General features: G+C 41.0%; 1 protein-coding gene across 1 annotated transcript in view; it reads left to right on the top strand.

The window, feature by feature from the left end:
- LOC109032720 (uncharacterized) overlaps positions 1–4,549 on the top strand; it is a 225,116-nt gene extending 220,567 nt beyond the window's left edge. Inside the window, exons 6-7 of the mRNA XM_019044992.2 lie at positions 1,232–1,411; positions 2,264–4,549. Of these exons, the coding sequence (XP_018900537.2) occupies positions 1,232–1,411; positions 2,264–3,479 (1,396 nt within the window). The 3' untranslated portion in view covers positions 3,480–4,549. The remainder of the gene's footprint in view (positions 1–1,231; positions 1,412–2,263) is intronic.
- The last annotated feature ends 10,819 nt before the right edge of the window (positions 4,550–15,368 follow it).

Raw genomic sequence — 15,368 nt, 5'->3', positions numbered from 1 at the left:
ATTAGGCGTCACGCTTCGTAAACTTGACGAGGCGGATCCTTAAGGTTCGCCGAGGCACTACGCATGGGAAACACACTAGGATCCTCCCTATGTTGCCAGATTTCCATCTATAAAAACCGAATTTTCACGAAAACTCACTTATATTTGCCTTCTAATTTTTCAGAGAATTTTATTCGCGATTTTATAAAAATGATCTAAAAATATCGAAGAGAAATATTCATAATTTTTTTTTAAAGGAGATATTTTATCCTGGGCAATTTGGCAACGTCTGAAGGCTCATACTAGGTTCTTCTTTAGCACGAGCAGAAATAAAACCAATTGAGTCTTGTTCGGAGACTTCGCGGCGAAAAAGTTGAGGCCGCTTTGCGAGAAAAAAAAAACGAGGAAAGCTGTAGTGTCAAACTTTCGAGCAGCGCATTTCATCGTTCTACCAATTATTATGAAATCAAATTTCCCCCGTTGAAAAGTTCCTGAGTGTCGTTACGGAAAATTATGGGGAATTTAACCCTCTGTATTATGCAGACATTTACCTTAGTCTTTGCCTTAATTCTTTGAGAATAGTTTTTGAAACGGCTTATGTCAGCCTCGATATCTTTATTTAAGAAACTTCAAAGTTTAGCTTCCGTGTCTTTGTGTACCCTCCTCTTTCATCTTCTTTAAGTTTAGAATAAGAGTTGTTGACCACTTCAGCAGGCGATAAATCCAACCAAGTAATGAATGTCCTCGTCGGAAAAATAAACTTGGACTAAAAATTTTTCCCGACTTTACGAGCTCCGACTTATGTTCACGCGAGATGTTGTGTTACCGAGGAGAACAGATGCGCCCAGAATCACAAAATCGAGTTCCCTTCAAAATTTCAAAATATCAATTCTTGACAAATTTAAGAGACTAGTTTACTTAAACCCGTAAATTCTTCTTATTTGTTAAAAAAAAAAACGATGGTTATGAGAAACTAATAAGTGCTGAGTGACTGACAGTGAAACGAGATTTTCCCCTCCAACGCTATCAGGTCTATTTTCTCTAAACTTCAGTTTTGCACTTTCCGGCGCCTGGATACAACTATTCGTACTCGATGGATGTCCGTGTTGCATACACGAAAAAATGCAGGCGTTTTGGCTTGTCTTGCCACCGCGACACAGTTCTTTACGGTAACACGGCTGCTTGAAAGTTTGTATGTAAGAGATAGAACCCCTTCACATCTTTACTAATCCTTTTTCATCCTATGTTGCAGGTCCTTAGGAGTAACTACCTATGTTTTACTCACAGGATTTTCACCTTTCGGAGGTGAAACTGATCAAGAGACATTCTGCAATATTTCTCAGGCGCAGTTAGATTTCCCCGATGAACTGTTCGAAGACGTTTCTGAGGAGGCCAAAGACTTCATCAAGCGACTTCTTATCAGGGATCCTAGGTATGCTCATTCGGATATCGAATTCTTGTTAAGTACTTGGTTATAAGGCAATGCCACTCACGAAATCAACATTCGGGTGTTTTTAGATAGCTGCACAAGCAATAAGAATAGATCTGTTTTCACGTTTTAATGGTTTAGAGGGAAAGGAATCCTCTGGAATGGTTCTGAAAGCTCACTCAGCAGGGTGTCGACTAAAATTTCATTTTGAATTTTTCAATCATTTTTCTGATTTTTCCTAGTATTTTAAATGAAATTTCTTGATTTTTTGCACGAATACAGTGACACTTGTTTGATTTTACGAACCAACATAATTTATTGATTGAATCGAATGCTTCACTTTCGCATGTGCTAAACTGCATTTGGTTAAAAAATGCTTGAGGCTTTCAGAATTTTGTGATCTATGACCGATTTTTCTGATTTTCCCTGATGACACTGAAGATCCTTAGATTTTCCGCTTTCTCGGGTTTTTACTGGCGTTAGATAGCCTACTTAGAGAGATTTAAAAAAAAATTTAAATAAAATAAAAAAATAAAAAACCATGTTTTCATAAATAATTAAGAAAAACATGTTTTCATAAATAATTTTAAAAAAACATGTTTTCATGAATAATTTAAAAAAAATGTTTTCATAAATAATTTTAAAAAAACATGTTTCAAACATGTTGTTCGTGTTGTCAAATTCGTTGACATTATTTTTACATATTTTAGTACTAATTTTTTCTCGGACTTCCACCGGCCCTTCAGAACCTCGTTTCTGTCTTTCATTTCCATGCGTTCTATCACTCCTTACCCATTCTGATAAAACTGACAAAAGACTTCCTGTTTAATCAATCTCTTAATCCGTCTGTTTCAGCGAACGGATGTCAGCGAAGGAATGCCTCCGCCACCCATGGATCATGAAACACCGCAAGACACCCCTGACCCCGGCAGCATCGCGGACAAACCTCCAAGTGGAAAAGCCCGAACTGAGCGAAGGCCGCGGGCGGGTGGGCTGTTCCTCCTGCTCCCAGACCCCGAACCTCAACAAACGCAACCTCCGCAAGTACCTCTCCAAGTCCCGGGAGGCCCTCTTCGAGCGCGTTGTCTCCCAGCACCGCCTCGCCTCCGAGCTCGAGAAGAAAGAGAACTCCCTCCGCAAGAGCACCCTCCTCAACCAGTACAACAAGACCCGACGCCTCTGCGAGAGCCAGATGAACCTCATCTCGAAATCCCGCGAACGACAGCTCCTCTGCGAACAGGGACTTTCACCCAACTTCAGCAAGTCCCGAGAAAAGCTCTACGGGCTTAGAAGTCTCTCCAAGTCCCACGAAGTCCTCAACTTGGGGCTCTGTCAGAGGATCAAAACCACCAACGACTCGGGCACCAAAACCGCTAAACCGGAGTCCAAGCAACACCTAACGCTACCGACCCCCTATTCCATCACTCACTCCAACTCCACATCCAAGCTGGAAATCTCGAACGATATCACGAGCGTTATCGGAAGCTGCGATAAGAACAAAGACGCAGACAAGGAGAACTCCCTGTCGCCGAAGAGCCGGAGGAATTCCGCCGCCGAGAAGGAAGACCAAAAGGACAAACCGGAAGTCGAGGCCGCTCCGGAAGCGAGTGTCCGCGAGGGCGATGCTGACGGGGACTGCCATAGTAGCTCGACCGACTCGGACGATCTGTCAGGGAGCTGCGAGAACATCTGCGACGACCAGGAACCGCGCTTCACGGTCCAGCAGCTCATCTCGGCCTACAACCTCCACCAAGAGGTCGTCACGAAGACGTCGCTGGAGGTGACGATGAGCTTGAGCGACAACCAGGAGAACAAGATCATCCCGACGGCGATCCTGAACACGGCCGAGAACCACAAGTTCCCGACCGGGCCCAACGCCCTGCGCCTCTTCATCCCGGATATCGACATCGCGATGAGGCGAACGAGAAGACGATCGTCGAAAACCAGTAGTATCACCACCATCGAGGAAAGCGTCGATGAAGGGAAGGTACCCGATGCAGTCCTGGAGCGGCTCAAGGACCCTAGCTCCAGCCCTAGTTGCAGCAACCCCTCAACCCCACCTCCCCTTTGACCCCGGAGATCAAACCCTCCTCACCCTTAGACTCAAACAAAACCGTTAAAACTAGTCCAGAAAGCCAACCCAAGGAGGTGGCGTCTTCGTTAGAGAATCTATCCTCGAGGCGGGGGAGTTCGACCTCCGTGACCTCCGTAACGACGAAGAGGTCGCATCCCCCGAAGCTAGTCCGGTCGCTGACTGAGAGTAACGTAAATAGGACCCATTCTAGTACCTCTTTCCTTAAGACTTTAGATAAATTTAATAATATGATCAAAGAGGAGTCGAAGCAAAAAGACGTCAGCCCGAAGCAGAGGAGGAAATCGAATCCGGCTCTGATGAATAAACAATACTTCTGAGCGATGAGGTTTTTTTGGAAAATGAAATTGTTTTCTTGTATTGTGGGACGGATGAGCGAATTCCTACAAACTGAGGAAGTTTCCTTTTCGACTGGAAAATTTCATTTTGGAAAGCTAGGTTTCATGTCCTTTGAATAGAGTTAAAAAGGACCAAGAACCAACTTTCCATTTGCGCATTCATGTTTTTACACACACGCTTGCCGACTTTGCTAAATACTCCCGTGAGCTATAGGCAACCGGAAACACATGGCCTACCCTCATGTAGTGAAGTACCTAGATGTGTTTAGGTAGATTTTGAAATTGACTTTGTACCCGAGAAGATTGGGTATATACTGTGTTTCTATTGGAAGAGCGAGAAAAATTTTAAGGGAGGAGTTGTATCGCAGACTACCTACTGTGAAACATGGATAAAGTACCAAAAATATTTAACATTGCATTTCGAACGAGCTTCTGGGCGAATGAATTTAATTATTACCTATTTTAATCTAGAGCCGTCCAGTCAATACCCGTCGCAGATGAACTTAAGAGCCGGTTTTTAGACGAGGGTGAATAGTTCATAAAACGAATCGTAAATTATAGTTAAACTCATTGAAAACTTTAGTCAGTTACTTATAGTTTCAATTTGATTATTGTAAAATACTCCATGATCCTAATTTATCTTTTTAATTGTTAGATTAGCTCATAGGCATTGTAATTATTTTATTTAAAAAATATACATTGTGAAGTATATTCATGCTCTGTTTTTCGTCGCGACCCTAGTATTACTGTTGTAAATAATACAAACTCTATTCCCAGTTGTATAGGCCTGATGAGTTATTTTCTCGCCAAGCGGATATTTCGGAGGAATAACTAGTTAAAACTTGGTGGGGGGAAAGTTTAAAAAATTGAGTAAAGAAAAATTAACATTCATCACCTCGCGCAGTTGATGATTAGGTACTCCAAAGAGACAGCATTCTTGTTCCTTGGAGCCCATTTATTATGCAGTAAAAGTTTCGCGAGTCAAGCGGCGCTTAAGACAAAAATCCGGTCAAGACGAAACTTTTCTAGATCCCTGGATAGTTCGGCGTACAGAGCTTCCGCTGTTTCAGTTTTCCAGAAAGAATGAAAATTTATGATCGAGCTGCATAAAATATTATCATAAGTTTCCGACATACTATCCCAATAAAATGAAGAATTTGAGATTCACACACTGTGAATATGGATATTAGGATTATGTATTGCTCTGCTGTTTGCTAAGTAGAAACACCGTTCAAACATTTGAATGTTGCCAAAATTCCCCCAAACAAAACATCTTATTTTAAAGGAAGTTATGAATATTTCTCCTTGAAACTTTCAAAATTTCCGGATTCAATAATTGCGGCGTGATACCTCACGAATTCCGAAGAGTTCAAATAGTTGTATCATTGCGCCTTAAAAATGCGACAGAATATTAAAGTGGAAATAGCCTTCATACCCGCTGGCCTTGTCGATTTCCTTCAACATTTTAGCACTCGTGAATGCACAGCTAAAATTCGCTCCAGCTAGAAGTGTATTCAGCAAATGAGTAGTTTTTATAGGAAAATTGAAAACAAACAAATGGTAGGAAATAAAAGTTAATAATAGAAACTTTGCAAAACGATAATACGGGCATCGAAACTTGGCTGTTTTGAAAACGCCTTCAAATGCGACGTGATACCTCACGCATTCCGGAGAGTTCAAATAGTTGTATCCTTGCGCCGTAAGAATGTGACCGAAGATTACAATTGAAATAGCCTTCACACACGCTGCGCTTGTCGATTTCCTTTGACATTTTTGCAATGGTGAATGCATAGCTGGAGTGCGCTCCAGCTAATATTTTATTTAGCAAATGGGTGGTTCTTATACGAAGATTAAAAATAAACAGTGGTACGGAATAAAACATAAGAATATAAACTGTGCAAAACGATGATCTGGGTAACGGAACTTGGCTGATTTGAAAACGCCTTCAATTAATGGACCACTAAACAAGGTACGAATTTAAGGATTCTGATACACGTTTCTGAAGCAGAATTTCACGTAGAACACGATTCTTGCATCAAAAATTACCGAAATCATTTCCTATCTAAGATATTAAGGTTTTTATTTTACATTGGTTACGGGCAATTTGAATTGCCTGGTCACACGAAACTCAATACTCTACGTGAGTCCAATCGTGTACTACAACGGTTTCGGCAGGCTTCTTAATCCAGCACTGTTTATTTCCCACCCTGTGTTGTTGAAGCTATAAAAAACTAGCTACAGCTGAGCTAAAGCGTCAAGATTAAGGTTGCTAGATTTTTATATAGCAGAAAGTGCCATGGTAATTTTTAGTATGCGATTTGACTCACGTAGACCATTGAGTTTTCATAAGCGGGAGGTTTGAATTCACGCGTCAAGAAACATTAAACATATTGGTTAGGAGTTAATTTCAGTAATTTTCGTTGAGCAAATCGTGTCCTACGTAAAATTTTGGTTGAGAAACATGTATCAGAATGCCTGAATTCGTACCTTGTCTAGTGGTCCATTGTGACGGTAAAACTCCACAAATAAAGGAAAAATACGCCCAAAAATTTCGGAAATTCCGTATTTTTTTAGAGGAATTTTGCAACGCCACAATTTTTATACGGTGTTTCTTCTTTAGCATAGCAATTTATGTGGACGATACCCGCAAACTTCAAAAGTGAGAAATACTGGCCCGAAAACGCAAGGATAGAAGGTTGAGACCCACTCCAAAAGAAAAAGTACCTAAATAATGAAAAACTTAAAAAGAAACTTTGCCATGCCGTTCAACGCCTTTACCTCGGATTTTATGCGAGGAACCTTAGGCCAGTTTCTTCAAAATACTTCGTGAATGATCCGTTTTTTATGCACCCAGTCTACTGAAGTGGCGAGGCGTGAATGATCGATAATCGGTATTTCCCCATTTGAAACTATGGTAAGGAATCGATTAATAAGGTATTCGTTGCGAATGCCCTGTTCATCGCTCCTATTCCACAAATTTAAGTGGAAGATCAATCGATAAATCGCAAACCACACAACTATTCTGCGCCAGTATTTCCAATTCCTCTCCCCCTCCCCCCCCCCCCCCCCCCTCTCTCTCTAATTAGAACTTTCAGTTGGTGCCAAAAAAACATTGCGATCACGACTGTCCAGTAACTTTACCAATATATCTCGTTAGTAAGAATGTTGCATATTGAATGGAATGGACGGCTGCGGCTGACGAAAACTTTCCTTGTCCAGTGACAATTTTGCAAGTTGGCAACAATGTAACTTCTTCATTTGAGTCCATTTCAAACATCGATTTTAGATGAGGCAAGCTGCTTCACCGAGAATCGATCTTTGGTGAGGCAGTTTACCTGACTGAGAATCGATATTTGAAACGGATTCAAATGAATGAGTTATAGTATTGCCAACTTGCGAAATCCCCACTGCCACAGCCCATTTGTTAGGTGGGGCAACATATAAACACATATAAGACAAACCTTATTTCTCACTTTTGAAGTTTGCGGGTATCGTCCACATAAATTGCTATGCTAAAGAAGAAACGCCGTATAAAAATTGTGGCGTTGCAAAATTCCTCTAAAAAATACGGAATTTCCGAAATTTTTGGGCGTATTTTTCCTTTATTTATGGAGTTTTACCGTCACAATTAATTGAAGGCGTTTTCAAATCAGCAAAGTTCCGATACCCGGATTATCGTTTTGCAAAGTTCCTATTATTATGTTTTATTCCGTACCACTTGTTTATTTTTAATCTTCGTATAAAAACCACCCATTTGCTAAATAAAATATTAGCTGGAGCGCACTTCAGCTATGCATTCACCACTGCAAAAATGTTAAGGTGATTCGTCAAGCTCAAGTGACGTGGTCGAACTGGCATGCGATATATCGCATCTTTTAGGTAAAAAATCTCGGCAGATTTTGAATTTTCAGCAAAAAAAAGGACGATAGCCCCTGCGCATGAGCCTGAAGAATCATTCTAAACCCAAAAATCGGCAAAATTCAGAGAAATGAAAACAGGATAGTGTTTGGAAAAAAACCTCGCATTCGATACCGAAATCGATAGCTGAATCGAATGCGAGGTTTTCCAAACACTATCCTGCTTTCATTTCTCTGAATTTTGCCGATTTCAAGGTTTAGAATGATTCTTTAGGCTCATGCGCAGGGGCTATCGTCCTTTTCTTTACTGAAAATTCAAAATCTGCCGAGATTTTTGACCTAAAAGATGCGATATATCGCATGCCAGTTCGACCACTTCTTTTGAGCTTGACGAATCACCTTAAAGGAAATCGACAAGCGAAGCGTGCATGGAGGCTATTTCCATTTCAATCTTCCATCACATTCTTACGGCGCAATGATACAACTATTTGAACTCTCCGGAATGCGTGAGGTATCACGTCGCATTTGAAGGCGTTTTCAAAACAGCCAAGTTCCGAACCCAGAGTGTTATTTTGCAAAGTTCTTATTTTATGTTTTATTTCCTACCATTTGTTTGTTTTCAATTTTCCTATAAAAACTACTCATTTGCTGAATACAATTCTAGCTGAAGCGCACTACAACTATGCATTCACCACTGCAAAAATGTCAAAGGATATCGACAAGCCCAGCGTGCATGGTGGCTATTTCCATCTTAATATTCCGTCGCATTTTTAAGGCGCAATGATACAACTATTTGAACTCTCCGGAATGCGTGAGGTATCACGCCGCAATTGAAGGCGTTTTCAAATAAGCAAAGTTCCGATACCCGGATTATCGTTTTGCATAGTTTATATTCTTTTGATATATATAACATTCTTAACACTCAGTGGAATTGCAAGGTTTTTACTAAGTAATTGTTACCTCTTGCAATCCGCGCTACTTGGGAAAGCGCGCTAACGTTTTAAATTATTTGCTGCCAACTCCTACTTAAAACGCTTTCGTGGAGGAATCGAAGACACTTTTTCAGCAGTCAGGAGAGTGAGACTGATTTTTGCTCCAAGGAGCTATCTGCACTGCACTCCCCATTGAAACTCCCCGTTTTTCAGTAAAAAAGTGACAGGAAGTTCATGTCTCAAACTGAGAAATGTGTTTCCCAGCTTTTCTCTCTAAATAGCAGATAGAAATTCATATTCCATTGCACCGGTAGGTGCCAGTGCGCATGCGATGCTCTCTTGGCCGCCCCGGTCTTCCTGTTATAAAGCAGCCACTGCTACTTCCACGATTCAGATACTTTCACTATCGATATTTTCCCATTAAAAGCTATGGTAAAGAATCGATTGTTAAGGCGTTCGCCGCAAACACCCTGTCTATCGATCCTTTTTCATAGATTCAAATGGCAGATCAATCGATATATCGCAAAGCACGCCACTGGATATTTTCCTCGCGAGATACTACTCTCAAGCCGTCATTTGTTCCTTTCATTTTTTTCGTAAAAAGAAAAGTTATGAGAATTTCTTATCAAGAAAAAGGAGGAAACAAATAAACTTAGCAATAACTTAGGATGCAGCTGATGCGCACTTGATTAATTACTCGGCTCTTCTCTCTGTTTTCCTTTTCGATTCCTTCGCCGTTTGACGGGCGGGACCCGGAGAATATCAAGATTCAACCACAGAACGTGTTGTACATTCTAAAAATCTGAATGGCTTACACTGCATTTGCCTTTATTCCCTTTTACCCTCTCACCCCTCTCCCCCATCAACCCTTCGTCTACGGGAACGGTAATGTAGCGATATTATTAAATTCCGCAACCCACCCACATTTGTTTTGTCAGATTTCTCCGCTTGCGACAAAAATGAGAAGTAGGTAAGCAACCGAGCAACGAGAATTGTACATATACTTACAGAGTGATTCAAGGTTGAATGGGAAGAATTCATCAGTCACTCTTTGGGCCAAAATATGAGACTGCGGTGTTCAATTTTTCCTGAAAGCCATCTCCGCTGTGGCACAGCTTTCACAGTTAAACGGTTTTTTTCTTCTCCGTAGGTACTCCACCGTGCTAAGGAAGAACGCCGTATGAGCCTTCAGGCGTTGCCACATCTTTTTCAATAAATAGCGAATTTACCGGGAAAATTGTTAACATTTTTTAGACAATTTTGTCCGCTCTTTAATCTAAAATATCTGAAAACTTCAAAGGAAAATAAGCATGACTTTCCCCCAAAAATACATGTTTTATCCGGAGAAGTTTGGCAACTTTCGAATGTTCATACGACGTTTTTCCTTAGCACGGCAGTACTGTTACACCGTGTGTGGATAGAATACGATGACCCTTGGTTAGTAGATATCGCATGAGGCGAACACTAAATGTCACTAGAATACCTTAATACAACTAATCGGGCTCCGTGGGTGTCCGTAATGCATATGCACAAAATTAAAGTTAATTACTTTCGGCGTATAGGTGCAACATTTTCAAAGAATAATCCTACTAAAATTTACAGAATTTTGAACCCAAACGATTTGTCTGCGGTAAAAATGGATTAACTGGATTTCCTTGAAATCATTCATACCTCAATTTTTTCAAAGACTGCACTTAAGCGCCTTATCCTCCAAGCCCCTCCAATATATCGTGCCGAGATGCCGAGAACGAACGAAGTAGGGATTGAGCAATTAGCTAACATGTCCTTTAACGTGTAATATTCGGTTATTTTCAATTCGCCTTCAGCTGCGTTCACAGCAATGGACCACTAGACAAGGTTCGAATTTAAGCCTTAGGATACTTGTTTCTTTACCAAAATTTCACGTAAGACACGATGCGCACAACGAAAATTACCGAAATCAACTTCTTACGAAGATATTTAATGATTCTTGATGCGTGAATTCAAACCTCTCGCCTTTAAAACTCAATGCTCTACGTGACTCACATCGCGCGCTAAACGTTATCATGACAGTCTCTGCGATATAAAAATCTGGCAACCTCAATCTTGACGCTTTGGCTCAGCTGTAGCAAATTGCTTACAGTTTGAACAACTCATGGTGGAAAATGAACATTGCTCGATTGAGAAGCTTGCTGAAACCGTTGCAGTGCACGATTTGACTCACGTAGAGCTTTGAGTTTCTTGTGAGCGGGCAGTTCAAATTCCTCGTAGCCTATGTGAAATAAAAACGTTAATATCTCCGTTAGGAGCTGGTTTCAGTAATTTTCGTTGTGCGCGCCGTGCTTCACGTGAAATTTTGGTGAAGAAACATGAATGAGGATGCTGAAATTCGTACCTTGTCTAGTGGTCCATTGTTGTTTCGAATATGTTGTGCGTACAGATTTCAGCTCATTACATACTTGACTCACTGAAGGCGTACTAAGTGCGAAAGTGACTCATTCTGTCGGAGAACAACAGAAGTGAGATTGAACGAATCGCTCAATTCCTACTTCGTTCGTTCTCCAACAGATGGCGCTACTTGCGCACATATAACGCCTTCTGAGAGTCGAGTATGTAATGAGCACGACAACATATTCGCAACAACAATTGCTGCAGACGAAGCTGAAGGCGAATTGCTTTCGCTCGTAAAACGCCTTCAGAAAATCAAGTATGTAATGAGTTGAAATCGGCACGCACAACATATTCGTAACAACAATTGCTGCAGCAGCAGCGGAAGGCGAATTATTCAGTTGAAAAAAATAGTATGATAAGAAGTCTGCATGCAATGAGAGAATATGTATCCGATCGACATGAGCCGAACGAAAAATGTGAACCGATCGAAACCGATTCAATGGACAGATTTAAAAAAAAAAAAAAAAAAAAAAAAAAAAAAAAAAACCCCGATTGAAGTCAGTAGAAAGCTTGCATTCACTATGAAGATTTCAAACTGCGACACCTCGAGAATAGGATTACCAAGTCAAGAATTTGATTATTCGCGATTTTAAGTCGACACGTACCATAAATTCACCCCCTGCAACCCGTTTTGGTTAAATTTTTATCGCATATTTTTTTTCCCCCAAGATCACTGATTTAATCGTGCTTTGACGCTTCATTCTTGTAGTTGGTGAAAATAATAAGATCTGTCCTAACAACAACCAGGCCCGCCACAAGGGGGGGGGGGGGGGGGTTACTGGGTCCTTGGTACCGGGGCCCGGGTCCTGGAGGGGCCCGTGACGCAGGTGACAAACCACTACGAATTCATGCGTAACCCTTGTCTCGTAGGGAAAAGTGAAAAAATTACCCTAAAAATGCCGCAAAAGGTGAATAAAGTTTCAAAAACACGCTAGGGCACTATAAAATTTTTCTTACTTTTTTAGAGATTTCTTTCTATTTTCAAGGTTTTGAGTATATGTAGAATGATATTTTTAGTAACTGCGTTTCATTTTCTTCCGTTGTCGGATGCTAAGAGCCTCCTGCCTGGGCATCCTCGAATTCAATGGCTCAACTCCCTTGCCACAGACGTACGAAAGGGGAGTCCAGGGGGGCCCGGCTCCCCCTAGAATTGAAAAGTATCATCTGCCCCCCTCAAAAAAAAATTATAAATGTTTTGAATGCAACTATTCGAAAGTAATTTGGTGCTGAAAGTAAAAAAAAAAGGCGTGATTATTCTGCAGAAATTGATGGAAAATCTCCATCATAAGAGCTTCAAAATGCGTCCAAATAGATTTAAAATTTCAAAAATTTCTCGAGGGAGGCCCCCCGGAGCCCCCTCTGTGCAAGGGGCCCGGGCCAGAAAACTGGTACCAGGGCCCGAGATGGGATGTGGCGGACCTGACAACAACTCTCAGCGTTCAGTATTAATCGACATATCGCGCTTTTGAAAAATTCAGTTTAAGACGTCACTTACTGCGGGACTGACAGGACACACTTCGTTTCTTCCATCTTGCTTTCATCCAAGTTTTACGTCGAGTAACCATTGCAGATGTGTGTCTCTCTGACTGATGAAAGCAAGATGGAAGAAACCAAGGAAGTCACTACCACGGTGAATAACGTCCTAAACCAAATTTTTCGAAGTGCGATCGTCCTACTTGAGCATGAGAGTAACAAAGCCATCCGCCGCGCCGCATTTCTGGTTGGGCCCGACAAGTGGCCTCAACAATACACTGAACTAGTGAGTGACCGGAACCAAGGGTGTTGTCACTGAACTACTGAAGGTCTACGTAACCCTTAAGAAATCATCACTGTTCATGCAGCCTCAAGATCGAAAAATCAATTACTTTTTGAAGAATTTTTAGGCTGTTTTCAAGCCTACTTACGTAATTGTTCAAGCTACCCACGTAATTGCTGAAGTCACTTTTTTCTCTCCGTGCCATTGCCGGATCCAGCGATTTGGCAACACCGAATTTCCTCCATTTAAACCTGTGGAAATGTATCGATTCTTGGAGGGCCCCAGAGAAGGTGGTCCGAGAAGAATCGATTATTTACCATAGGTTTAAATGGAGAAAATTCGGTGTTGCCGAGTTGCTGGATCCGCCTCTGCGCGGAAATCCACCCGCGCGGACACCCGACAGTTTTCGGGTGTCTTCGAAGGTGGAGTGCAATTTTTTTCGAAAAAAGGATATCGTTCCAAAGTATCCATTTTTCGTAGGCGTCAGCAGTCGCTGGTAAAGTGCACGCGGCGTGCGTGTGAACTCGTCAAATTGAAATACATCGCATCGGCATAGTATATTTCACTGAGCGTTCTTATTATTGAATGTTTAGAGTAGCCCAATAAGACATCGAGTTCCGATATATTGCATAGTTCAGATAGGGATATGTCGAATCGTGTCGGGCCGACACTGTTTCAATCAGGTGAAGAACTTCAAACGCCTCGATCTCGCTTGAAGCGCCTTCAAATCCGGTGATACTTTCCGCTTCGCTAGGCAGTTAGTTTAATTGCCTATCCGAGCCAATCGCAGCCAAGGTTACTTATTTCACCACAGGCACTGGCGAGTGTGCTGGTTGTTGCCGGGCATTGACGAAGAAAAAAAGTCTAGTGGAATACCAGGCATGATAATCAGTTCTTTCTTTGCTAATGGATTTTAACATTCTGCTACTCACTATAAATAGATTGTAATTTGCCGGCGATTGCGACATATCTAAAAATAAATGCTTCGTTCCCGTATCACCGAGCATTTGCCACAGGCAATTGGTAAAGAGAAAAATTCACAACACTTTGACAGTGCTTTCCAAAAACTCAAGCCATCAACGGCCTTGAAAAAAAAGTTTCAAAATGAAGTACTTATCAAGGCTGTGCGAACCATGGAAATGTTGAATTCAAGGGAGACTTTGGTCTCGTAGAGGGAGCACTGCAGGGTGCTCAGTACTCACAATCAGCCTCCTCTACAAAAAATGCCTCATTCAAACCATGACCACTACAACTGTCTGTTCTGATTAAAACGGAGTAAAACCCATGCAATGACGGATGATTGCTTTTCGAAACCAAAATCAAAGATTAGCGAAGACTTTCCACTTTCCGGGGACTGTAAATCAAAAAAATCATAGAGTCCGCGCAAATAAGTTAGTTAACCACTTTTTGACTGCAATAGAAGAGCCTTCATCTTGATCCTTGTATTCACTTTCAATGCTAAACTGACATCACACGACCTTCTGTCGCAGTCAACAAGTGCCTAAACTTATTCAGCCTGGAATCTACAGATGAAGCACGGCTGGAAAGGTTTCAGAGAAAAATCGATGAGAAATTATTTTATGCCACTATTGATAGGAGGCAAAGTAAGTGGCATCTACACACTAAATCCAGCAGTTAGTTGGAAACGTCTGATGAAAGATTGAGGAAGTCATTCAACATTCTTAAGTCTCCATTTCAGGAGAGTGATGGGGAGCATGAAAGAAAAGAAAAAATCCTGAGGAGAAAAGAAAAAGGGCCTGAGACTTAAAGACTTTCCAATACACTTCAGCAATGTTATAGGATATTTGACCATTTGAAAATTAGAGAAAAAATTTGAGTAAGTACATACATCCACGGATTTCTTGAGATTCACAAACCATACTTTTCTCGCCATGCTAGTGATACGAAGTGTATGCCAGAATTGCCAGACCTAGTAGATATCTTGTTTGCGGTGTTAAAAAATCTCCACTTCGATTTTATTTATCAAAGGATAACAAATCAGTATCATTCCTTGAAGTTTTAATAGGGTTTTCTCCTCACAAAGAAGAAAAATCAAGGAAGTTTTCAAGAATTGACTTTAAGTAGTTTTTTGACTAAAGAATAAAGTATGACAGGAAGTCAGCAATGTTGCGTACCAAGATACATGCTCTGGTAGTTAAACTGTCAATATGCAAGTCTCAATACTGACTGAGGATGTAAAAAAAAGCTTGCTTCTCAATAAACGATACTTTCCACAGCATGCATCCTTATCAGTTTGCAAATTACTTTTAGATAGATTAGAGCCGAATTTAAATGTTCTCTATTGACGTTAGACAATGGACCACAAAATAAGTTAAGCACTAAGATGTAAGTTTCCTCATCGAAATTTTATGAAGAACATGATTGGTGCAAAAAAATTTTTGCAAGTAGCTCCTTACCAAGATATTGACATTTTTTCATCCATGAATTTGATTTGAGCTTCCTGCTCTTAAAAAACCATAATCTACTCAAGTGAGATTGCTAACAAAACGTTACCATAATGGTATCCGCGGTATGAAAATGTGACAACCTTAATC

The sequence above is a fragment of the Bemisia tabaci genome, chromosome 5, assembly GCF_918797505.1.
Source record: "Bemisia tabaci chromosome 5, PGI_BMITA_v3".
Taxonomy (NCBI): domain Eukaryota; kingdom Metazoa; phylum Arthropoda; class Insecta; order Hemiptera; family Aleyrodidae; genus Bemisia; species Bemisia tabaci.
The sequence above is the reverse complement of the archived record's forward strand: the minus strand, read 5'-3'. Positions and strand labels throughout refer to the sequence as shown.